This window comes from Stylophora pistillata, chromosome 9 (genome assembly GCF_964205215.1).
Source record: "Stylophora pistillata chromosome 9, jaStyPist1.2, whole genome shotgun sequence".
NCBI lineage: Eukaryota > Metazoa > Cnidaria > Anthozoa > Scleractinia > Pocilloporidae > Stylophora > Stylophora pistillata.
Window position 1 is genome coordinate 27,420,842 of NC_142527.1, and position 26,816 is coordinate 27,447,657.

At 39.6% G+C, this 26,816-nt stretch overlaps 2 protein-coding genes and 1 pseudogene across 5 annotated transcripts in view; 2 read left to right on the forward strand and 1 right to left on the reverse strand.

Moving 5' to 3' along the window:
* Positions 1–22,279, forward strand: part of LOC111347186 (uncharacterized) — a 32,932-nt gene extending 10,653 nt beyond the window's left edge. For all 4 annotated transcript variants that reach the window (XM_088732751.1, XM_088732750.1, XM_088732749.1 and 1 more), the window contains 12 exons: positions 6,798–6,884; positions 7,017–7,112; positions 12,255–12,350; positions 12,787–12,861; positions 13,372–13,455; positions 13,974–14,066; positions 14,565–14,678; positions 15,459–15,542; positions 17,950–18,020; positions 18,828–18,849; positions 19,628–19,915; positions 20,455–22,279. In XM_088732751.1, coding sequence (XP_088588877.1) covers positions 6,798–6,884; positions 7,017–7,112; positions 12,255–12,350; positions 12,787–12,861; positions 13,372–13,455; positions 13,974–14,066; positions 14,565–14,678; positions 15,459–15,542; positions 17,950–18,020; positions 18,828–18,849; positions 19,628–19,915; positions 20,455–20,768 — 1,424 coding nt within the window. In that variant the 3' untranslated portion in view covers positions 20,769–22,279. The remainder of the gene's footprint in view (positions 1–6,797; positions 6,885–7,016; positions 7,113–12,254; positions 12,351–12,786; positions 12,862–13,371; positions 13,456–13,973; positions 14,067–14,564; positions 14,679–15,458; positions 15,543–17,949; positions 18,021–18,827; positions 18,850–19,627; positions 19,916–20,454) is intronic.
* Positions 20,945–24,929, reverse strand: LOC111347185 (adenosine receptor A3-like). The gene has a single exon (XM_022954447.2). It carries the CDS (start codon positions 23,521–23,523, stop codon positions 22,678–22,680), a length of 846 nt encoding a protein of 281 aa, XP_022810182.2. The 5' UTR covers positions 23,524–24,929; the 3' UTR covers positions 20,945–22,677.
* LOC148724136 (uncharacterized) lies at positions 24,068–25,570 on the forward strand (annotated as a pseudogene).
* The last annotated feature ends 1,246 nt before the right edge of the window (positions 25,571–26,816 follow it).

Genomic DNA, 26,816 nt, shown 5'->3' on the forward strand with positions numbered 1-26,816 from the left:
ATTATAATTTAATGTTTCATGGTACTTGGGTGGATGAAGCCTATTTTAGGACAAAAAAGAGCGAAAGATTTGCAAAGGGCATAGCCCATCATGCATCACTGCAGATGTGCAACTGAGATAAGTGTAGTGTTTGAATATTTGTTCACTTAAAAGAAGTTTTATAAGGGTCAAACCTGGAAAACCACGACTTTCGCTTAAATGTTTGTACTAGCCAACCTTTAACAGCTTTATATCTGTACTGTTTCTTCCCCAGAGGCTACTGTGCCTTGTTAAGTTACTCGTGCCGGTAGTAAGACTACGACCCAGGTAGCACACGTTCACATTATTCACACTCATCTTTTCCCGGCAGTGGTGCAAAAAAAAAAAATAAAAAAAAAAACTCCTGGAAATGAAACCATTTCTGCGTATATCAGAACTCAAGAAACGCTTCGAGTAATCATTGCACCAGCTGATACAGCAGACTCGAGTGCGAGTCGGTATACCTACACCAGTCAAATACGGTACTTGCATTTTGGAAACAGTGGCTTTGAAAAATTAACTCAACTAGTTAGTTATTTAGTATTCTTTCCCAAGAAGGTAGCCAAGTAAGCAGAGATCTATCCTCCCCAAATATGGTCGGGTCCGACACCTCGGAAATACGTTTTTTAGGGCACGATACAGTATTTTACTGGTCAGCGGACACCTCAACGAAACCATAAAATGCTGATTTCAATGCCAATAACTTTTACAATGTTTTCGCCGTGAGTCAAATCGACAGCGTAAAAAGGCAAAACTTAGAAAGAATACAGTAAACTTAGCTTTGAAACTCGGATCACCTTTTGGATAGTTCTTATGCTCAATATAATTTTCCAAAGCCGAACTGAAGTTGCACACTATATGAAATTGTTGTTTTTCGCTGGCGCCTCCGTGGCAACCAAGTTTTGTATAAAAGAGCTTATGCACTAAGGCTAAAAATGAGACGGTTTTTGAATGGTTGAAGCGGTGATCCGAGGACGCTGCACTTTCAGGTTTGTAAAGCAGTGGCTTGAACCGTATAAATCGGCATGTCAACTGCATTTCGGTCAGATCCGCCGAGAAGAAGACAAAACCTGCCCGTGTAGCACGGTCACCCTATCCCCACTAGTTATTGCGTGAATCATAGTTGGCCAAAAACCCTACGACTGTAACATGCATAGGACTGAAGCCCCCAAAAGTACAAAGACTGGCTCAACTAGAGGAAGAATAAACCAAGGTATGTTTTAAGTACAAAATGTTCATTATAATGATAATAAATAAGTTTTCACTTTCCCCCTTAGTTTGTAATTTTTTTTTTCTGAGAAGCTCTAATTTTATTTCTGAGCAATAATTTTACTTTCCCAACAAGTATTTCTTATCACAATTTTGAATAATTTGTGGTATGTCTTTTTTTTAAGCTGCTTTTCCCACACTAATCATTTTATTTTATTTATTTATTTTTGCTTTTTCTTTTCTTTCTTTACTAACTTAATGCCATCTGCAAAGTAAAATGTATTGAGCTAACAGAATACTTCTGATTTATTTAGCTCCCTGATTCATAAAGTAACATTACCATCTTGGTACTACTAGAAAACAAATTTTTAAAAAACAAAACTACTGTAAAGTAAAATAATTATTATATAATTTAATCGATGTGAAGAAAGCACTGTATTGTCTTTTCTCTTATTGCAACAACCTTGAATGAATCAACCGTCTTCTAAACTTGATTTCTTATATTCAGAAGCTGCCTGAGTTATAAACGAAGAACTCCTGTTGGGTGTTTATGGAGGTGTAAAGAACATAATGATTATGATGATTAATCTTCCAAATTAGAAATGTCAGAGGGAAATTATCAGAGGTATTTCTGAAGTCAAACTTGTTTGTTAAAAAATGTTCAGGAGAAAATTGATTAGATTAAGTCAGCCGTCAATTCCCAGTTAACAGTAAGTCATGAGGAATAACCAAAAGCTTGTTGTGTACTGCTGTGCCTATCCAGTCAAATAAAAATCAGGGATGGGATATTCCCAAACATGAACAATTATAGCACCATGCAGATGTCCTTTTCCCAACTCATTACAGGGAAGGGGAGCACTGGTATGGCTACGCTAGTTGTAGTCAATAAGAAATTCTCAACTAGTTTCAGCAATATACAAATATTTTGCCACCTTGAAAAAAAATGGTTACAAGTCAATAGGAATGTTTTTCAATGATGTTCTGTGGGGATACGATGTAATATTACTGATGGGGATCATAATTATCCTTACAGTGCTTCAAAGCATGTGATGTGTATGATTCCTTAAGCACATGGAAACTATGTAAAGCTATGCAAAGCTAATCTAAAAAAAATGAATGGAAGAAGGCGAGTAGTTGATTATTTGCATAAGTTAATGCAATGCACAACCAAGATAGTGGAATATACTTCGGGTAAGCATACATGTGCCTGTAAAAGTTTCAAATGACTGAGTTATAAAAACATAATAATAATAATAATAGTAATAATAATAATAATAATAATAATAATAATAATAAAAATAAAAAAGTGGGTTTCATCGAAAATGCTTTCGTGTAAAGCTAATAGAGCTGTTTGGGAAATTAAAGTAGCAGTTGTAGCAACAGGTACAAGCAAACGTACTAGAGACATGAAATAGAGATCTACAATCCATTAATATCAATAAAGACTTAATTCTAGATAAATTGTAAATGAACCAATCATGTTGGACGGTCTCAAATACAAACAAATCACAATTTCTTCGATTTCCACTCCCTATGTAAACATCACCATTATATGAGCTAAACAGGCGTTATTCTGTTCATGAGAGATAACTTGTTGATAAAACTGCAAGTATATGAAATAAACAAATGTTTTCATATTTTAATTACGGACACCCGTTCTTAAAGGCACAGAAAATCAGAAAGGTGGAATGACGAAAAATCAGTCTAGAAAGCTAAAATTCTCATCCAAGCGAATGATTTCCAAAATGAAAAGGCACCTCACGTCGGCGCAAAGTGAGTGTGAATATTTTCACAACTCAATAATTACGTGTATCGCTTCATGCTAATAACACTTAAAAATCCAACCAGTCTTCAGACTCGCTGGAAAATTATCTTACAAAACTAATCTCTTACTTTGTCTGGATAACTATCGCTGTTTTTGACAATTCTGAAGGCGAGGGCGACTGACGAACTACGATCGCACTTCGTAACGACTGCCAGCTAAAGTCAGCAAACAGCACAAAACTCCAAACAAAATGACTCCCCTGTACCGCTATTTGTTAAGACGTGGTTTTAGTATTAAAACACATTTAAAGGATCAACTATAACAAACAAGGAGAGATATCATGGATATTTTCGGACTTAAAACCACGCAAAAGGCAGATGTTTTCATCGAACTCAGTCCACAAACAAATGGAAGCGCTTGGCAACCTAATGTTGATGACCACTGGCCACTGTGACGTCACCGAAACGTATTTCCGCTGTGTCGTCGGGTCCAAAGCCATCAATGCATTATATGGCGAAATATCATAGAGCGTAGCTGATGCATAATGACAAATTTAACATAAGCCTGTAGTCTGGTCAGACAATAATGTTCACGCCCATTGGAAAAAGACTGACATCCGTCTAGATTTAACAAGAAAAAAGAAAGTAAACAAACCCGTGTTTTGCCTATCTCCTTCCAAGATGATAAATTTAAGAAGTGAATGACTACTTCTTATCGAAGTTCAAAGCCAATCAATGCTTTATATGACGATATATTATTGAGCATGGTTTGATATATCAAAAGGAACTCGGCGCCTCGAACTTAGAGCCTCTTGTCTACCCCAAACCAAGCTTTGCACTAGGCGGGGGACAAATTGTCAGGGTATGTATGTTAACAGGAAGAGAGAATATGGTTGCTTGGCTAAGAATTAGGCCAACTTCGTCTTTTGCCGGAAAACCAAGACAAGTGCAATGGTTCTCAATCCACCTTAAACAAGCAAGAAGAGGTATAATTACTGTTTCCCGTTTTCTGGATCGTTTGTCGAAGTCACAGTGCACTCTTACTGTAGTTTTGAACGAGCAGCAGATATCGTTATAAGAAGAACGACACGCACTGCTTTTGCAGAGTTCACATCATTTCTCTGCATGCAATTCGTTTTATGCCAGTTTCAAGGTAATTTCTGTAATTAATCAAACAATCTATAGCGATTAAAATAGTAAGGAAGAGAAAACAAATACGATTCAATCTTTCAGCGTCTTAAAAAATACTTCTAAGTCATTTAAAATCCTAACCTCTATTCAAGGCAATTGTCATCTCGACCGGTTCCTTCTCACACAAAGCCCCAAGTGTTTATAGATACTCAGTGTGGTATCAGCAATTAACGATAAAAAAACCCCTCTGAATTTCATTAAATAAGTTTGACTATAACTCATTTTGAAAACAACACACCGTCGACCGAAGAAAAGTAAGTAAGAGTGCAGGGAAGTTGAAATCTTATCAACAGTAAAATACAGTAATATTGTAGCAGGCAGTGGTTTTAATCACCGAACTAGGTTTACCTTTCGTTCGTTTTGTCCTAAAATGAGCCTTATCAGACGAAACAATAGTTCACTAAATAAACATTTAACTCAATAAGGATCGGAGTTAAATAATTGTTTGCTCCTGTTTCATATATGTAACACTCGACCATAGTTCCTGTAGCCACGTGCTTCACAGTCCAATAGGGAGCTTAAGCAGAAGAGACTTCGGGGACGACGCCGCTGTCAGATTCCCGACGGCCTGGGTTTGACGTCGTCGCTCTCCCGCCAAATGTTAATTTGTTAAGCACGGATGCTGTTTTGCCAGGACGCGGCTCTCCTCTGTTCCTGATAAACTTTTGTTTCTGCTCCGGTTATGGCCAGTTTTAAAGAGTTTCGTCAGACCCTTCTTCTCTACTACGATGCTGATCTTATTAGTGATGAGGATTTTATAATCTTGTACGACTCGTTTTCCTCACAAATCCAGATATTTCTTATGATTCGTTCGATCGCTTTGACTTGGATAACATGAACGACGACGAATGCATAGCCGAATTTAGAGTGAGGAAAAGGGATCTTCCAACACTGGCTCAAGTTCTTGGAATTCCACCGTCATTTCAACTTTCGCAGATAAATAATTTCCTAATAAGCTTACTTACGATTTGGGGGGAGGTTTGGTGCTCGTTGCATCCTTCTCCGTGGCCATTTCTATCTTCCAAAAACTGTCTCAAAAAGGCACAAACTGCTCTTAAACTAAACTAAAAATATAATTGAACATCGATTGAAATCGTGTGAACCACATAGTAAAGTTGAAAAAACTACAAAAGCCATGAAATCTCATAAATCACTCACATTTCACGACGCCGTCAAATACCTAAAACTCACGTCGTCGCCGGAAGGAGGACGTCGTTTGTCGGGGGTATGTCATGCGCAATGGACCTAGTCCCAGTCTCAACTGCTCATTGACGGCGACGTCGTCTTCAAAAGTCCTCCTGCTTAAGCTCCCTAATGTTGTATTTTTGCGGAGTTGTCGATTTCAGTGGACCTCATTTTGAATTAATTAGCGTTATTCCGCACACGAGTAACATGTTTCTGAACGAGCAACATTAATTCCGCGAACGTTTAGTTCGCGGTTTGGTTGAAGACTATATTTAAACAAAGATCGCTTACGTGAAGTAATTACTGCCTCTTTTTCAACGAAATGAAAATGGAGAAACCCCGTGATACGCTTAGTTTGTAAACACTCATTATCAATAGGTGTTGACTATTCTGCCAAGTTATATCGCTATTATGGGAGCGATGCAACAATTTCAGGACTGCAATAACTTTTTGTGATACAGCAATGTGAACGGTAAGATGATATTATGGTAATTAAGCTGTAGACTGGATGTAAAATGCGAAACAATTGAGTTTGCGTGTGAATGTGTACATTTTCCAATGACTGACGGTACCGTCAAATTAGCTCATTTTATCCAACTTTAAAATTTGATTAAGTCGCACAGAATCATTACCCCAAAAAATCCTTTGGTGATCGAAAAGAACCACACTTCGCCTTCCAAAAGTCAGATTTTCTGTCGATTATTTTATTTACCACATAGTTAAATAAAGGGTTACTTTTTACCTATTTTCAATCTTGTTAGAAGAGGGTCGGATAAATTCAATTAGATTGTGTAAATAAATGATCAAGAATTGCTCAAATTGCCGTCAACACACCTATTGATGTTGTTTTTCAAGATTTGGTACTTTTTGTCGGTCCAAGTGTTTTCAATTCGTGGCGTGACGCTCCGAGATTCGTCTGAAATTTTGACCTTCAAAAGCGGCATTTTGGCGAAATTCAGTTGTTATCGATTTTCTCGAAAATAAATCGATATTCAGCCAAACGAAGTATGCAGTGCTTTGTTTCACCATAAGGCCTACCTAACTTGAGAATATGAGTGGAATCGATTTTTTGGCTGTTGCCACAATATTTTGAAAATGTTCGATTTTTGGCCACATTTGCTCTTAAGAGTCTCCTCTCCCTCCAATGATCTGGATTTAAGTTAGAACCAGCGATTTGTGAAACTATCCTTATTAGTTTGGATGAATATCACTTGTTTTAAACCGAGAAAGTCCTTTCCCTTTGCGATTAAGTATCTGGAGATACTCCGCGTGATTTTGCAAAGTAACTATTGAAAGATCTGTCCATTTCTTCCCTTTCGTGATCTTATTTATGTGTAGCTCTTTGCCGTGAAAGTTACTCAACATACAACGTTGTAACAGTTGAAACTCAGTCTTGTGTTCCTGACAAGACAAATTTATCCCGACTTCAGATTTAGAGTTCATCGATAAAATGATGGAATATGGAAAATTTAAACACATCTTACAAGCGCGTTTAGAGGAAATGCGAAAGATTGAAGGTAAGTTCAACTTTTCTGGTTTAGTAAGAAATCGTCGTTAAAGTCATTGTATCTTTAATACTCTTCAAAGACGTTGGCAGCCTTTAATCAATTCAAAGTATCTTGTGTTTGTAAACCTTCTCGTACATGCAGCATTTGTGGAGAGGGATATAGAAGACCTACAAAGAGATTATGAGAAGACTAAGAAAGCCACAAAGGAGAAGTTAGAAGAGCTGATTAAGCTTAGAGGCAAGTTTCATTTCATTAACGCTTGTAGTTGATATTCATCATTGCCAAAGGCAGTACTCTTTGAAGTTTGGCAATTTTCGAGAAGCAACTCTAACTAATTACCACATATGTGGAATCATTTGGGGTGGCTATTTGATTTACCTCCAGTCCTAGAATCAGCATTGCACTGATGAAAAAGTTCTTTCAATTTGGGGTTAGATTGCTCAATAAACAAATGCTTTCTGATCATGTTGCCTATGTCGGGCAAGTTAGGATTAAATGTAGTAACAAATGGAAATAGTTTCTTCGCTTCTTTTCCATGAGTCCTGAGTAAATTATGTCTAGGAATGGCGGAGGCTTTGGAGAATTGTTTAGAAACTAATTTAGAAGGGTAACCCTGGTTAACAAGGTACTCTTTATACTCAGCTGTTCTCTCGGCAAAAAATACTTTTTCAGAGCAATTTCTTTTCAATCTTGTGGCTACTCCAAAAGGAATAGCCTTGAAAACGTGCTTAGGATGGCAGCTGGAAGGCGGAAGATATAAATGGCTATCTGTAGGTTTGGAATAGACGTCTATATATATATATATATATATATATATATATATATATATATAACTAACTGCAGACAGTACTGTTTCGGCCTTCTGGGCCTCATCAGTGCAGTTTTTTTTTATGTTTAAGGTGGACGGCCGGGCCCCCGATGAAGGGCGTGTGCAATGCCCGCCGACCAACAGGACTAATCCCACCCATGGCTTGCGTGCAATGCCTTAGGGTTGGGGTCCACCAGAAACGAGGGTCACCAGACACCAAACTCGCTGGGGAATCGAACCCCACCTCAACAAAAATTAACACACTCACACCAAAAATTGAACACACACACTCGATAACTTAAATAACTTAAACTACTTTTTAGTTTTCATTTTTAGGTTTTAAATTTTTAAACTAATATTAAACTATTTCTTCGGAGTGTACTTTAGCACATGTCTAGGAGGACCATTTTGCGGGTTGAGAACAAAGGCAATTGAACCAGGAGGAACTTGAAGGTGTGATGTTAACCGTAGGAGGTCTACTCTATCACCTGAAAGGCCAGGAGGTGTGGATAGCAATTCGAGAATCTCACTTCTGGACTTGGAAGAAATGACCGACGTAACGGAGGGTGGCGCGGTTATCTTATTAGCGACTGGTACGGAAATCGACTGGGTTGTATCCGTTGTAGCAGGCTTCTTTACAGTTCCTTTTGAAACCGGAGAAGTCTGGGGAGCAGCGCGTTTACGGGAGACATTGTCTGATGGTACTTGGTCAACCGATGTGCAGGTTGGAAAACGGTCCTTGCTGGCCTCAAGGTTATAATCGCACTCTTCAGACTCAGCAACAACGTCATTAGGGACGGGAGCAATTGTCTCAGCTGTCACATCATTTTCTTGAGCTACAGACGAGGGTATGTCCATCTCTACTGATGTGTCTACAGCAGGTTGAGCACCCACGGTCGCCTGACAGTTCCTAGCTAGATGTCCACCTTGACGGCATCGGAAGCATTTGCCCCTAAGGGGACACTCCGCCGACTTATGACCAACTTTATGACAAGTAGTACACTGGAGGGGTTGCCCCCTATACCAAATTTTACAGCGGACGCCACGGATAGAAATAAACGGTGAAATGACATTCCTAATAACCATTTGGACAATGCGTGACCCGGTGGACACTGAAGGCCTTCCGGGCCAAACCTGATTGCGAACAGATTTGACCGTACCATATGCGGACAAAGCTGTGCTGATGGCGTCGTTTGATCCCTCAAAGGGAAACCAAGAGACTACAACAGTAGTAAGCTGGGGAGGAGGAGGAGGGGGTTTAACCACCCTACACTCTACATCGCCCAACTTGATGACACCTAGCTCCTCAAAAAATAACTTAGCAGCATCGCCGTTCTCAGCAAAAGTGACTCTCGCAACACGGCCAGGACATGCCTGCACCGCAGCCACCCGATGGTCAGACTCACGGTCAAAAAAACCCAGCAACAAACCAACCGCTTCCGAGAAAAGTACCTCCTCAGGGAGCCCCTGACAGTCAACGTCGATGGTCCTATTAAAGGACACGACCATGCTGAAACTCGGACCCAACCCAAAGACAAGTCAGAGGGATGGGTGACCGAAACAGAGAAAAAGCAAAAAGGAAAGCAAGTTCGGATCGACCGAGAAATCCAAAAAAAGGGATGGGCGACCAAAACGGAACCAAAGAAAACAACCACTGCCAGGGAGGAAAAAGTCGCAAGTTTTCCCTCCCGGCAGGTACTCACTTATCCAACTCAGACCTCGAAAAACACCAGAACCAACTTCAAACTACAAGAGTATGAAGCAACACTTACCATGCGAGACCTGGGCCTCATCAGTGCAGTGCTAATGCTAGGATGGAGGAGAACCAATATGGTCACCCCAAACGATCCAACCTTTGTGGTATCGTCTAAGCCATGCCAGAGTGCTCAAACTAGAGTACACTAGCGAGCATGCGCAATTGCAGAGCAATGACTCATCCTAGTTAGAGTGCTCAATTTGGACATGAAAGCAAAGCTTTGTATGCCAAAGAGCTATATCTAACTGCAGACAGTACTGTTTCGGCCTTCTGGGCCTCATCAGTGCAGTTTTTTTTATGTTTAAGGTGGACGGCCGGGCCCCCGATGAAGGGCGTGTGCAATGCCCGCCGACCAACAGGACTAATCCCACCCATGGCTTGCGTGCAATGCCTTAGGGTTGGGGTCCACCAGAAACGAGGGTCACCAGACACCAAACTCGCTGGGGAATCGAACCCCACCTCAACAAAAATTAACACACTCACACCAAAAATTGAACACACACACTCGATAACTTAAATAACTTAAACTACTTTTTAGTTTTCATTTTTAGGTTTTAAATTTTTAAACTAATATTAAACTATTTCTTCGGAGTGTACTTTAGCACATGTCTAGGAGGACCATTTTGCGGGTTGAGAACAAAGGCAATTGAACCAGGAGGAACTTGAAGGTGTGATGTTAACCGTAGGAGGTCTACTCTATCACCTGAAAGGCCAGGAGGTGTGGATAGCAATTCGAGAATCTCACTTCTGGACTTGGAAGAAATGACCGACGTAACGGAGGGTGGCGCGGTTATCTTATTAGCGACTGGTACGGAAATCGACTGGGTTGTATCCGTTGTAGCAGGCTTCTTTACAGTTCCTTTTGAAACCGGAGAAGTCTGGGGAGCAGCGCGTTTACGGGAGACATTGTCTGATGGTACTTGGTCAACCGATGTGCAGGTTGGAAAACGGTCCTCGCTGGCCTCAAGGTTATAATCGCACTCTTCAGACTCAGCAACAACGTCATTAGGGACGGGAGCAATTGTCTCAGCTGTCACATCATTTTCTTGAGCTACAGACGAGGGTATGTCCATCTCTACTGATGTGTCTACAGCAGGTTGAGCACCCACGGTCGCCTGACAGTTCCTAGCTAGATGTCCACCTTGACGGCATCGGAAGCATTTGCCCCTGAGGGGACACTCCGCCGACTTATGACCAACTTTATGACAAGTAGTACACTGGAGGGGTTGCCCCCTATACCAAATTTTACAGCGGACGCCACGGATAGAAATAAACGGTGAAATGACATTCCTAATAACCATTTGGACAATGCGTGACCCGGTGGACACTGAAGGCCTTCCGGGCCAAACCTGATTGCGAACAGATTTGACCGTACCATATGCGGACAAAGCTGTGCTGATGGCGTCGTTTGATCCCTCAAAGGGAAACCAAGAGACTACAACAGTAGTAAGTTGGGGAGGAGGAGGAGGGGGTTTAACCACCCTACACTCTACATCGCCCAACTTGATGACACCTAGCTCCTCAAAAAATAACTTAGCAGCATCGCCGTTCTCAGCAAAAGTGACTCTCGCAACACGGCCAGGACATGCCTGCACCGCAGCCACCCGATGGTCAGACTCACGGTCAAAAAAACCCAGCAACAAACCAACCGCTTCCGAGAAAAGTACCTCCTCAGGGAGCCCCTGACAGTCAACGTCGATGGTCCTATTAAAGGACACGACCATGCTGAAACTCGGACCCAACCCAAAGACAAGTCAGAGGGATGGGTGACCGAAACAGAGAAAAAGCAAAAAGGAAAGCAAGTTCAGGTCGACAAAAAAAGGGATGGGCGACCAAAACGGAACCAAAGAAAACAACCACTGCCAGGGAGGAAAAAGTCGCAAGTTTTCCCTCCCGGCAGGTACTCACTTATCCAACTCAGACCTCGAAAAACACCAGAACCAACTTCAAACTACAAGAGTATGAAGCAACACTTACCATGCGAGACCTGGGCCTCATCAGTGCAGTGCTAATGCTAGGATGGAGGAGAACCAATATGGTCACCCCAAACGATCCAACCTTTGTGGTATCGTCTAAGCCATGCCAGAGTGCTCAAACTAGACGTCTATATATATATATATATATATATATATAACTAACTGCAGACAGTACTGTTTCGGCCTTCTGGGCCTCATCAGTGCAGTGCTAATGCTAGGATGGGGGAGAACCGAGACGGTCACCCCAAACGACCCAACCTTTGTGGTATCGTCTAAGCCATGCCAGAGTGCTCAAACTAGAGTAAACCAGCGAGCATGCGCAATTGCAACGGCAATGACTCATCCTATATATATATATATATATATATATATATATATATATAACTAACTGCAGACAGTACTGTTTCGGCCTTCTGGGCCTCATCAGTGCAGTGCTAACGCTAGGATGGGGGAGAACCGAGACGGTCACCCCAAACGACCCAACCTTTGTGGTATCGTCTATATATATATATATATATATATATATATATATAAAGTTTAAAAAATTGCGAGGATGGACATATATATATATATATATAGTGTTGCCAGCATGGTTGTCCTGATAGTGTAGTGGTCATCACACCTGACTAGTAACAGGAGGGACGTGGGTTCAAATCCCGCTCAGGGCGAATTTTAATTTCAAACATTTATTCTTTATATATATATATATATATATATATATATATATAAGAACATCATCTTTCCTTATATATGATACTTTATATTTAAGACCATTTAACTCTCAGTTGGAAAATAATTTGTATATTAAGTTATCATTATTTGTTACTACGTACATGAAGCATTTGTGGAGAGGGATATAGAAGATCTACAAAGAGATTATGAGAAGACTAAGAAAGCCACAAAGGAGAAGATTGAAGAACTGGATGAGCTTAGAGGCAAGTCTTATCTCATTTGCACCTGCAGATGATAATTGACGATGTCACATGCACCCTTCTAGGTTCAGTGATTCTTGAGCAGCAGTACTTATTGGTGTTAGCAATGAAGTTAATACCATTAAGTATTACCGGTTGAGAGCTGCTTCACTCAGCAGGCAGAGCTCAAGAGAAAACTATAAATGATATCCATCCACAAAAGAAAATATGGGAAACAGAAATTAGAAATCTAGTATGTAATTGGAAAGAAGAAGTCAACAAACAGTAAAAGGCAAGTTTTAGGGTATACTTCAGTCTCACAATTACGACTAATTAAGAACACTAGTGAGGTTTAATCATCCAGATAGAAATGTCATCATTCCTCATAATACTGAATGTTTAACCTTAAAATGGAAAAATAATTTTATTTCAACAAATCATTGCTTTTGAATTCCTAAAGAGTGTGCGGAAAGGTATGAAAAAGAGCTCATGGAAGTCATTGAAGATGATGAAGAGAAATGGAAAGACCATAGAGGTACGTTAGGTCACTTAACAATAGATTTAACAAGGTCAGTGTATCCAGAAAGAGTGGGTACTTAAAAAAAAGAGAGTGGCTCTTTTCCTAAAAAATATCAATAGATGTAGAAAAAAGGATACGTTTGCCGAGTACGTTATAAAGTTTAGAAAAGAAACATAGACACGCAAACTAAATCAAATAGGATTTAGGCTGGGCTAAAATGATCTTACCAATGAGACGCGATGGTTTCATGGTCAGCACGTTGACTCTATTTAAGGAGGTCTGGGTTCGAGCGGGTGCCTTCGGAAAGACACCGAGCTGTTACAGTATCTTTCTCCACAACGGAACGTGAATGGCTACCGGCAAACTGCCAAGGATATCTGATGAAATGCCGAGTATTGGTCGAGATTATCGTTGCTACTTGACTCAATTCCTTTCACTGCTAATAGAACATACGTCCATGAAATTGTCCTAGAGACTACAGTGTCTCCTTTTTGTTGATTGATTCAATCTCGGGGGATGTTTCAGGTTTAAACAAAGAGGATCATTTTGAGAATGACGAAAAATTGCCAGTCGATTCACATAAACGCACGCTACTACAAAGACTGAAAGGTAAGGCTGACTTGCTAATCATGAGGTCCTTTGCCCTCTCGCACTTCGTTACCGATTGATATACGAAAGTTGATCTCAACTCACTTTAGAGAAGCAAGGAAAATTCTTATGTGTAGACCGGTGACGTCTTGTTGTAATCGTGTTTCTGCAGGTCGCTGCTGTAATGGCCCGTGATCTTGTTTCTCGTGCGGGGGAAATCAACTTTAAAAGAGTTAATGTCAGTAGAATGGTCCCAGTTTATTGTTTCTAGATGAGAACCGATACAATTCTGATTTCATTTAAGACTTACGTTAACTTGCATAACTGACTGACTGACTGATACGAATGTGGAAGGTTGTGAACTCAGTGCGATGACCTCATATGTACCCCTCCTGTAACCGACGGTAACTGTGGCAAAGTGATTTGGTTCAATTCCAGTCACACATGACCGAAAAACTACTTTCCCTACCCATCCGTCTATATGTTGAAGCTTAGTGGGGAGATACAACACTCTAACTATAACTGTTCTGTTCTATAAGATCTCTGTAGTAAAAATTTGAGGAAAAAGAAAAAAAGTATTGCTGAAGCGCCCACGAACTTTGTATCATTTGAGCCAAAAGATGAAGAGAAAGGTAAACCTTTTTCTGTCTGTCATTCTCATTTGTCGTGCCCGAACTTATACACCCGAAGTTGGGTACCGTAGTTGAATAGGCAATGAAAATCAGCGTCATTTCTCCGCTCAAACTTTGGAGCCCGAATGAGCTCAAAAGTTCATTTTTTCTAACTTGCTACACTGAAACTTTCATGGTATAAAGGTGAAGTACAAATTCTGTAAACTCGTCAAGCTCTACTTCAGCGCGATGTGTATGTCGCAAAGTTAGGCCACTACGATTCATCGACTTACAACAATTCATGAATTATTCGTGTTCTTTTATGGGCATGACATGCATTTAAAACACCACAGATCCATAACTTGAAATCTAAGTTCAAATCGCTTATTTTCTGAGTCAGGACTGCATGTAAATAAACACTGAAATAAACAGTGGGAGGCCCATCTCTCGATTCTGTCTCTTCCGTAAGGTAGGGTCCTGATTATACTTAACTTGTCTGAGATGCGTAATTTTAAACAGGATTAGCTGTAAGAGCCTGTGGAGGGTCCCATATCAGAGATCTTGTGCAACAGGATATGGTAAGGAGGCAAGACAAACTTCGCGGGTTGAAAGGACCATCGAGATGGAGTATAGGTCAGTAAAGGAACGACTACTGTTTTCAATTAAATGCGACTTTTGCCGTATCTGCGACTGAAACAGTCGAAGATTCGACTTAGGTTCGACTTTTAATTCAAACGTCGCATCTCACATGTGCCGAACTTAATACATGAATTACAGGAAATTATTACAATTCATTTATTACCCACAACTCGCCAGGAATTCTACGAATGCCATGCGCGAAAAAGCCAAAACAGCAGAAAAAAATGGTGGGAGACGAAACAATTTGTAGTTCTTGCTTTGAAAAGACAAAATACAGTTGTTTGACGTGCGGTAATTACTTTTGTATGAGGTGTTCGGCTTTTGAAAACGAAGAGGGCACTCCTGGGTGGAAAGTAGGAAACTCTGTGGCATATTGTGGGTCTGTTTCAATGAAATGATGGAACGTGAATCAAGTGAAAGTATCTTAACGAAAAGCCAAGATAAAGAAGCAAAAACAAACAGCAAAACAAGAGCATCAGTGAAGCAATTAAGCAAATGCTTAATAGACGTCTTCGTCTAGCAAATAAGTAGTGCGCCTGGGAATATTGACAGCGAACAAAGTTAAATGCGACAGAGTTAAATTCGACGTTTGAATCAAATGACGTATTTAACTATTTTAGTCGACTAAAATAGGAGTTAAGTTCGGCACATGTAAAATTCGACGTTTGAACTGGGCCTTAGTTTTAATTCTATCGTTACTGATTTAGCGCAGAAATGGTAGTTATATATAAATAATAAAACAGTACCCCTTAAAATCAGTAATTTTAATTGCAGACCGATGTAGCACACCCAACATGGCATATGGTTGTTATGCGGATTCAGAGCAATACTATAGTGGCCTGTCCAGGCGCAGTTCTGGTCAGTAGAATAACTTCCACTTGACTGAGTTAGTTGGTTTTTTTTGTTTTACTCCTTAATTTAATAGGGAAAGTGTATATGTTTTTAAAAAATTAACTATGATAAATAGTGTTATAAGGTAAGTAAATATGATACATGAGGATAATCAGCAGACTGAACTATTTGATGCACAAGGTTGTAAAACTTTTAGTTGTAAGGAGAGGAAGTTGCACGAAAACTGAAAAATGGTTAACCTCGACGGTTACGAATGTTCTTGTCTATAAAATCCCCTGATGAGTGAGCAATCACGAAACAGGCTTGAAGGGATGAAAGCTTAATCTTTCTGTTTTTCTAACTCAACATATATTGTGCTCTACTTTTATCTATCGAGTACTGTAATACGGAAAAATCGAAACGCAGACTTCCTATATATATATATATATAACAATTTCTGTGAGGGAAACCCTGACAAACATTTATTCTATATATATATATATATATATATATATATATATATATATAGAATAAATGTTTGAAAAGAAAATTTGCCCTGAGCGGGATTTGAACCCACGTCCCCCTGTTACTAGTCAGGTGTGATGACACTACACTATCAGGACAACCATGCTGGCAACACGGCAATCGAAGATGTGATTTATGCGATCGGAGACGTGGTCTCCCGGGAAACTTAATTTTCAAGGTGACAGGGTAGGGGAAGCCTATAACCCCATATGAAAGCCAACGAAGGATCTATTAAAGATACACGACCGAAGTCAACTTAGCGGATGACAAAGGATCCGTAATTGGATCCTCCTTTTTCATCCGCTAAGTTGACTTCGGTCGTGTATCTTTAATAGATCCTTCGTTGGGTTTCATATGGGGTTATAGGCTTCCCCTACCCTGTCACCTTGAAAATTAAGTTTCCCGGGAGACCACGTCTCCGATCACGTAAATCACATCTTCGATTGCCGTATTACCAGTATGGTTGTCCTGATAGTGTAGTGTCATCACACCTGACTAGTAACAGGGGGACGTGGGTTCAAATCCCGCTCAGGGCAAATTTTCTTTTCAAACATTTATTCTATTTAAGTATGATTGTTTGGGGTGTACAGTGTCAGGGTTTCCCTCGTATACAGAATTTGTATATACATATATATATATATAGCCTATATATATATTTAGTATAATTTCAGAGCTGAGCAAAGAGTTTCCAGCAATCTGATTGGTCGAGGGGTTCCTTTTATGACGCTATATAAACCGCTCCACGCGGTTTATATAAAATGTTAAAATAAAATGTTAATAAATGTTACTAAAATGTTATGATTTTAGAAATTTCTCTTTTGTTCAGCTCTGAAATTATACTAAAACAATTATTCGCCTTAGCTTCGGTGAATATTGTCGAATAATCCCCTCGACTTCGTCTCGGGGATTATTCGACAATATTTACCTCGCCTTCGGCGAATAATTGTTAAATATATACTAAAATAAATGTAAAACGAAAGTCCTCTTTTACTTTGCTTTTGCGCATTAAAAGGATTGAATTAATCGATGATAAATTCTTTGCTGAAACGTGAGGTAAGGCTCCCTGGATATTTATTGATCCAGTATTCCTTGGCCTTTACGCCGAGTTCGTGGTTGATGTTTGTGTACAAACTAGTCACGTCAAAGGAGACCAAAATTGTACAATTTGGTACTGTCTTTGGTAAATAATTGAGGAAATCGATAGTGTTTCTGGGCCTCATCAGTGCAGTGCTGATTCTAGAATGTAGGTGAAGCTATAAAGCCACCCCAAATGATTCCACATTTGTGGTGATCATCTAAACCCTGCCAGAGTGCTCAAACTACTGAGTAACTAGCGAGCTTCGCGCAGTTGTACAACATGACTCATCCTAGCAGAGTGCTCAATTTGGACATAAAAGCAAAGCTTTGTAATGCCAAACAGCTATATATATAACTGCAGACCGTACCGTCTTGGCCTTCTTAGCAAGGAAACAGGGATGGCGCAGTTATGAGAATGCTCGCCTCTAACCACTATAACCCGGGTTCGATTACCGCACCTGGTCTCCACATGTGGATTTATTTTGCTGTTGGTTCCAGTCCTTACTCCAAGCGTTTTTCTCTGGGTCCTCTGGTCTCCTCCCTCCGCGAAAAACAACATTTCAAATTTCAATTCGACCAGGAGGCAGTGGACAAGAGGGGCCACATCTTGGAATATTTATTATTAAATTCCCCTTGTCTATTTGCAATTATTTTAACAAACGTACGACGTATCGTAATTTTTCATGAAATTTTTCTATCTTTTGACTTGCCCATCAGGGATAAGATCTACAAGGAAACAAAACTCACTTAAGCTTGGCAGGAGATTATAGTTATCAGATCACATAACTGTCTCATGTCGAGTAAAAATTTTGATCATTTCACAAAATTTCAGGAGTCCCAACAAGTTTCTATAGCTCAACAAGCAGCATCCAACGTACTACAGCAATGTTTTGCAGCCTCCCGGTAAATAATACGCGCATAGTTATGAGCTTGAAATACATCTATTCCTCTCCTTCCCGTCATGCATTCCTCCAGATACTTATAAATCCCTCCTTTCCTCCCTCCCCTAGCCCCTCCGCCCAACCCCTTAACTTTCTTGCTCTTCCCCTCCCTCACTCTCTCTCTCTCTCTCTCTCTCTCTCTCTCTCTCTCTCTCTCTCTCTCTCTCTCTCTCTCTCTCTCTCTCTCTCTTACTTTCTCTCTCTCTCTTTCCCTTAGGGGGACTTATAAGTGAAAATATAAATGAGGGCTTAACAGCGTAAACAAGCACCCTCTGAGAAAATGTGATGCAAAATTAGTTACCTGCAGGGGTCCAGCTTTCCAGGTAGCCAACTACTCCTATAATCGCTTCAGCTCGAGGAAAATGAATAAGTTGCGGCAAATTAGCTAGGTAATTAACAACTGTTCACCAAAGTGGAGGTGGTTAGTGGTGGATATATACCGAGTCGCGAAGCGGAGAGGTAAATATCCACCGCTAATCACCGACACTGAGATGAATAGTTGTTTTAGTATGTACTAAAACAGTGAGATAATATACACCACCGTCGTTAATTTGAGTGATTTCTTCGCTTGTCACGGATGCAAACCGGGGCGCAAATTTTTCCCGTGTTGCTCGGAGGTAAATAGCAAAGGATATTCGGAGTTTGACTAGCCAATCAGAGCGCGCCTTCAACGCTATCCACTGTCTCAGTATATACTAATACTTGATATATCTAATGGATAGATAGGTTATTTCTGTACAAAGCTTAACTTTTTTTTCACTTTTTGTAGTATGAAGACAAAGTAAAAAAGGGTAAGTAACATACAAAAATCATCTCACCCTTTTCATTTTGTCAGTATAATTGTAAAGGACACTATATTATCGTTTGAGCCAAGGATGGATAATAATAATAATAACTTTTATTTATATAGCGCTCACATCCTGAGCTCATGGCGTTTTAAAACACTGTGCGGGGGACTTTACCAGACTGCTAAGCAGTTTACAATCAATTAAAGACGAATCTGACATATGTCCCCTCCCCCAATTCCCAGTAAACAGGCCAGACCACAGTAATCTCGTGAGTGGGTCCTTTAACGTCCTCTGCCCAACCAAATTAACTAATAGATACAGGAGACGAGACCTACGGTTTATTCGTCCTTATCCGAGTAGACTAGAATGTCTATCCATTTCTTGATGGTATAGAAAGGTAGCACATTCTCCTCAGTTATTTTAAGACCTTGAGTGTTGGTCCGGCCGGGGCTTAAACCCTAGACCTCCCGCACAACAGTCCGGCTCTCGACCAATTTAGCTAACCGGGATGTCAAACCTGGCCTGTTTTGGACTTCATTTTTCTTATCAACCTAAAGATGGTTGCTAGCTAAGGGAACACTCGAATTCGCTTTTTCTCCTCAGGGTTCACTCAGGGTTGAGTAAAGAACTGATTCAGTGCCTGTTTTTTTTTTGTTTTTGTTTTGTTTTCTCTTGTTGTCGAACCGGTTTCACTTATTTCGCCTAACTCAGCGCTGGAAAAATTAAAAATTCATCTTACCAGTCTAACGAATTCAACTTTAGAGCCATTGCTATTTTTCAGAACCGATTTGCATTGTAAGCCAGCCTAAAGCTCAAAAGAAGGAAGAAGGTTCTACAGTAGACTTCCAGTTCAAGGTCCGAGGACAAGGCAATTTGATGTATCAGTGGCTTAAAGATGACAATGAGTTACCAGGACAAAATAGTGATACTCTTGTCCTTAAATGTATTGAGCTGTGTGATTTTGGTCATTACCATTGTCTTGTAAGCTCTCAGGATGGATTTTGCGGGTCGGTGAGGTCAAGCCCCGCTGAACTAGATGTCATACCGGTTGAAAGTCGAAATGGAATGAGTAAGTGCTAAATGCAAAGCTTGTTACTGAGTGGCAATCGCAATCCATCTACTATGGGTGCTCCAGTTGTGTGCCACTAATTTTCTCATCATATTTTGTTGTTCTCTAAGATCTGTAAGCCAACAAAGACTTTCCTAATAGATTATCATGTGTAAGAACCAAATAAAACGCATGTACAATTCAGCATATTATATAACTCATTTTCTCGTACATCGAGCCTACCAACAGACTGTAAAAACTGAATTTTTGTCATGATAAATCTCTAATACAGAAAAACCACATTTATTTTATAAAGTGAGTACAAGCTGCAGAAGTAGATGAAGAAACCTGGCCTTTCTTCAGGAGAAAGTTTGTCTTGTTGTTGGTGATGTGAAAAAACATCCTTTTCAAGGGAACTCTACTGATATTTCAAAGGGAGCAATGCTAAGATGTTTATTATTGTACACACACCGTAAATATAGATATGAAGATTTGATTTATTCTTCCTTTCTACTATCGTCCTTTTTCTAAATTAAAGATGTTTTTACCTTACTCCTCAGGGACTAAACTTTTACAAGAAGTGGACTTATATACCCGTGATGAAGTTGCATGTTTGCTCGAGAACAGTCGATATGGTCTTGGGGGCTGGAAGCAGGTTGCTGCTGAGTACGGCATGAAAGAAAGTGACATAGAAGGTCTTGCCAATTCCAGGGAACGTGGAAAAGACGTCATGGAGTTTCTGCGTGGTAGCAAACCAAACCTCACGGTCTATAGTTTCTGCAAGGTGCTAAAGAAGCCTAAAATAGGTCGTTTTGACATCGTAAAGCTCTTGGAAGGTCACTTTTTACTTGAAAAGGGAATTACGCATTGTTAGATGCTTTCGCAAGTACAATTTTACGCTTTGTATACCTGATCCCGAGAGAAAAAAAACTATTACCATTAGATTTTAATTCCAGATCAAGGTAATGCAATCATTCCAGAAACTATATTCACATGAAAACTGTTAAAAAAATACCTAATGGACGTTACGTTAGATCTTTGAAGCATATCGGTATTTGTCAAATTACCTTTATTTTTTCTTCAAGTTATTAGAATAAGTATATATTCGTCAAATCAAAACTGAAAAACTAACGTTTCAGTGTTTCGTTCCGTTTCCGGCCTAGATTGAACATTAAATTCTCTAACCCTAACCCTAACCCATGCCGCTACTAATCACAGAAGAGTTCAACAAATTCATGCCATTTTCCTTTGACTTAACTGAAGCAACGTTTCAGTAAACAGTCACGAAAGTTTATTTTGAAATCCTTTACAGCCTTGACCGGGATTTTGGTTTTGGCCTGATCAGATGATGATGCAAATTTTTTCTTTCAAGTGATATGGTGAGTCATATTTCTTATATCCGAAATGAATGGATACGGCTTTCATTTTAAATTATCCTACTTGAACCAGATGTGAAATGGAATCTTTAAAAATTTGACTTTCAAATATAGTAAAAACATCGGCGACAATTGTCGGTTTTGTCAAATTTTTCCGTTCTCTAATTAACAAATGGTAAACACCACAGCGTACACTATTGAGTTATGGATGCACGCGGGAGGTTGCTAAGCACGAAAGAAGGGTAAGAGTCGCTCGAGGCGATAGCCGAGAGCGACTCTAGCTTCTTGAGTGCTTAGCAAACCTCCCAAGTGCATCCATAACTCAATAGTGTACGGTGTGGTGTTTACCATTTGTTTTATAACATAACATTGATACATTGTAGCTAAAGAGTTCCCTTTTATTTAACAAATCTTACGTGACCAGAAAATACAAGCGCGCGCGGAAAAATAGTCTTTGCATTTGCTCACGTCAGCAGCGTACACCCATGGGCAAATGGGGGACGCTCAATTGACCAATCAGAGCACGCGCTTTACTTTGGTTATGTTATAATTGCTTACCGTTGGAAGTTACCCTGACTGACGAAAAGGAATTACAGCGTATTGACCGTAAAGTCAAAATATGTATTAATGATCAAGAAAAGACAAAACGCAAACAAAGTTCTATCTATCGTTTCCACCATCAATATAAAATTTAACAGCATGGAATTTTCTTTAGGAGAGATGTTATCGTAAGTTACAGATTAGATCTGCCTGGATATGTGTCAGCCATTTCTTGCTCAAGCTGTGTATAGCTTTTAACGATGAGACGAAAAGATTGGTTGTTCCTTTTTTGTATCCTTACAACCCAAGAAACATTTTGCGAAGAAGGAGGGAAGTTATGAAAGTTCCGCAAAGAAAAGGGAAAATAGCTAATGAAATGTCAATCTTTGTTAAATTTATACATTTTAACCAGTTTACATTAAATCATGTGGCAAGACATTATTCATACATGTCACTTTTTAAATTTGAATGTTTTTGTCAAGCGAAATATCTTCTAGACCACCTCAAGAAAGAAGAACTTGAATATCAGAAGCTTCGGTTATTTCGTAGATCACAGCCGGTTCTCCTTTCCGAAACTCGGCTTTGCAGCTTTGCTCAGTGGCCGGTCAATACATCGGTGTATTAGAAATAGAATTAGAAAACAGTTACCCGTAAATATTTTGGCGTAGGTTCATTTTTGACATTATTTCTCTGCCCGCCCGACGTAAAGCCACTCTTTATCGGTAGACCAGAAGAATTACAACTGCCACCTTGATAGAGAGATTCTCGGTTCCTTGGCTTTGTCTGAATATAACCTGCATTTAAGTACGGCTGCTTTTTTTCCACAGAGTTTTACATTGTTTTGTACGACGTAAATGTTCAATTTGGCTAACAACAACAGTTTAACTGTCTAATTGTTTCCTTTACTGCTTGTTTCACTTCCCTGATTTTCCAGCAGTAAAGAATGGGGTTTAGAGAAGAGTTTAAGTAAAGTAACGAGTAGGAAATGTAGACAATAATAGGTTCGCCGGAAAGCACTCCAAAATGCACTAACATTGGGTTAACACAAATTGGAGAGTAGCAAGCAAATAATCCAAGCTGTATCCATGCTATGGCGGACACTGTTTTCTTGTATCGTGCAACATTCAATGCAGTCGGTACAACGCCGCTGGGGGGCTGTTGTTGTTGGTTGTGAACAAGGCCCTGTACATGAAGCAGTTGTTGGCGAAGACGGAAATAGATCTTGGCGTAAGAAGTAGTTGAGATGATAAGGGAACTAAACAATAAAACAATATATTCATAAGGAAAAAAACTTGAAAAGTAGAGACGTCCAAATGAAGCAGCAACTAAAAACCAACAGAAGATAATTAGCGCTCGCACCCGCCTTAACGTAACAACATGTCTGTATCTCAGACCCAGCAACAGCGCAAGAAGTCTGTCCACACTAATTGCGGTTGATGTCAAGAGCGAGACTCCACAAAGTATAAGAGAGGAACAGACCCGTATCACATCAATGAAGCTGGACACTATGATTCTTTCGTCAATAAGCCCCACTGTAAACAGCGGTTGTGAAATGATTCCAACACAAATATCAGTGACTGCCAGACATCGAAACAAGAGTTTCGTTGGAGGATGAATCAAAGTCACTTTGCGAAGAGCAATAAGGATTAGAAGATTGCCCAGTATCGCAGTGATAGAGAAAAATATGTTCAAGGATGCAAACGCTACTTCCATACCCTCAGATATCACCGGATAACTGAATTCAAAAGGGGAGTTTGTACGTTCATCCACGCTTTTCAGCTGTCCTCTAACAACAGCTGCAGAAAATTTGTTCTCAGAAAGGGAGATGACGGCTAAGTAACTGTTCCTGCTTGTCTTCTTTTGATCGCTTAGCCTGATCTTCTGGGTGAGAGAAGTTCTGAGCAAGACTGTCGTTGGTATGGTAGAGACTGCTGTTTTGGGAACTGCTGCTGAAGCAACCAATAAAGGAAAGTGAAGAGTCTTCGTCAATCGATATCTATAAAACCTCTTTGCGTGCACTGATTGGTCAGTTTTACTTTGACGTAATTGGCCATGAGACTCAAATAAACGGTAGTCGTGTTGATCGGCCCCTTTCTTATGTAAATATATCCTAAGTAAACCGATTTCTACAGCGCAGATATGTGACCATATTGGCTAAGCACACTAACAAACGACCATGCAAATTATCTTGAATTCCACTTCAGCTTTGACTAGTTTAGTTTTGGCCTGATCAGATGATCATGCAAAGTTTCTTTCAATGATATGGGCTGTCATATTTCTCAGTGTGTCCGAAATTAATGGTAGTGCTTTTATTTGAAAAGATCCTGATTGAACCAGCTGCACGAGGGATGGATTATTTTGCAATTTGACTTTCAAATATAGTAAAAACATCGGAAAAAATTGTTGAATTGTCAAATTTGTACGTTCCCTAATTCTTTACCGTTGGAAATTACCCTCAAGGAGAACAGCTTCCTAGTAGGCCAGAACCCGCTCAAATTACTATAGTTCAGAGTGAGGAAGATCCCACAACATGATCGCATCAATCAATTTCCAGGTCATTATCTAAGTGTTGGGGGCAACACAATATTTTGCGGTGCTTGCAGAGAGGTTTTTTCATAAAAAAAAAGGATTTTACCATCCCATTGTGCTTCCAAAAAACACGCCAGTGAGAAAGAAAAGATCAAGAATTCGAAGTTCAGAAATTCGAAGTTCAGAAAAAAACCATTATCAAAGCACCCAGTAGAGAAAAGCCGAGTAATCAAGACAGCAAGTGTGTAACTCAAAATAAAGAAAATTAGGATGTTTTGTTAACAATAAATATATAACTTTGGTTTTCGGACTAGTTTTGTGTGTTTTATTTTTAAATATACATTAAGAAAAAGTAGCATAATTTTTAAAAACTTTGAGCGTAATTTGGAAAAAAATCGGGCACTGCTAGTACCATGTTATGCTACTTTTACTAGCACAGTCGTTAAGGGCCTAATGAGCAATAAGTATTAGAACATTGTACACTGGCACTAGGCAATGTTCTCATCCTTATTGCTCTTCACAAAGTGACTTCGATTCGTCTTCCAACATAAATTTTGTTTCGATGTTTGGTGGTCACTGATCTCCAGCATCACCATTACATATATACAGCGGTCCTCTATAATACTTTGTGGTCTCTCACTCTTGGCATCAACCGCAATAAGTGTGGACAGACTTCTCGCGCTGTTGTTGGGTCTGAGGTACAGAAATGTTCTTACATTAAGACGGGTGCGAGCGCTTATTATCTCCTTTGGATTTTCGTCGGGTGTTACATCATTTTTTTGTGATTTTTCTTCTTTTGGATATACTGTTTTGATGTTTATTTCTCTTATCATCTCAATCATCCCTTACGCCAAGATCAATTTCCGTATCCGCTTACAACTTCTACTGGGCCACGTTCACCAACGACAACAAAAGCCTCCCAGCTAGCGGCGTTGTACTGACTGCACTGGATGTTGCACCGGCGATACAAGAAATCAGTGTCCGCCATAGCATGGGTACAGGTTAGATTACTTGCTTGCTAACCTCCTTTCCGCGTTACTTTGATGTTAGAAAGTTTTGGAGAGTTTTTCGAAGGTAATATTATTTACCTTCAGCTAGTTTCTTTTTCTTTACCGTTACTTAAACTCATCTCTGAACACCATTCTTTACTGCTGAGAAATCAGGGAAGTGAAATAAGCAGCAGATCGAGGACATAATTAAACAGTTAAACTGTTGCTTTGAGCCAAATTGAACCTTTATATCGTTGAAAACAGTGTAAAATTATGTGGAAAAAAAAAAACTGGACCTAAATACTGGTCATACTTCAGACAAAAGAGACAAGGAATTCTCTATAAAGGTGGCAGTGGCCATTTTTCTGGCATACCGACAAAGAGTGGCTTTACGTTGGGCGGTAGAAAATGTCGACATTGAACTTACGCTAAGGAGTAATTACGGGTAACTGTTTTCGAACTCTATTTCTAATACACCGCTGAATTCTACTCTTTCACCGGTTACCGAGCAAAGCTACATAGCCGACTAGTTTTCGAAAGGAGAACCGGTTGTGCTCTAGGAAATGACAACCTTCTGATATTTCTTCTTTCTCATGATGGTCTAGAGGATTTTTTCGCTTCGCAGAAGTATTCCCAAGCTTGAAAAGTGACATGCATGAATAATGTCTTGCCATAAGACCTTTACGTTAACCTTATCAATTTATACAAAGATTGACACTTCACAGGTTGTTTTTCCTGTTCTTTGCCAAAACTATAATAACTTCCCTCCTCATCGCACAATATTTTTAGTATTCTATGGATACAAAAAAGGAACAACTAATCTTTTCGTCTCATTAGGAAGCCGCACACGGCTTGAACAAGAAATCAGTGACTGACACATATCCAGGCAGATCATCTGTATCTTATGATAACATCTCTCCTAAAGAAAATTCCATGCTGAAAAGTTTATATTGATGGTGGAAACGATAAATAGGACTGTGTTCGCGTTTTGTCTCTTCATGATCTTAGCACGTATTTTGACTTTACGGTTACTTTGTGAGCAATGAAAATCGAAACAACCATATGCCAGCCTTTCTTCAAATATTCGCCAGCTGGAGATCGAAGTTTCAACAATGAAACTGACTGATGGATTTGCTTTATTTCAAAGTCAAATTACATAAAAAGGCTATGTTGAAAATTTCAAACTGATGGTGAAAACGATAATTAGTTCTTTGTTCGTGTTTCGCCTTTATTAATCGTAAATACATGTTTTAACTTTTTAATGTTGTGCTAAAGAAATATCTGCTGTCACTGCAGAGTGCTAAAACACCCGCATGCTTGACGTTAAAATCCGTCACTTTTTGCTGAAACATTCATAGCTTCCGTTGTTCATTTAAAGATGTTTCCTGGCCGAGATATTCTGCAGAGAAATTGAATAGGAACAAATTTTACAAAACTGAAGAATGTCACCGATGTAATTACTAAATTTAATAGTCAAATTGCAAAACA

Excerpts from the sequence above, each read along its gene's own strand:
- LOC111347185 (XM_022954447.2), bottom strand. The coding sequence starts at position 23,523 with ATGGAAGTAGCGTTTGCATCCTTGAACATATTTTTCTCTATCACTGCG.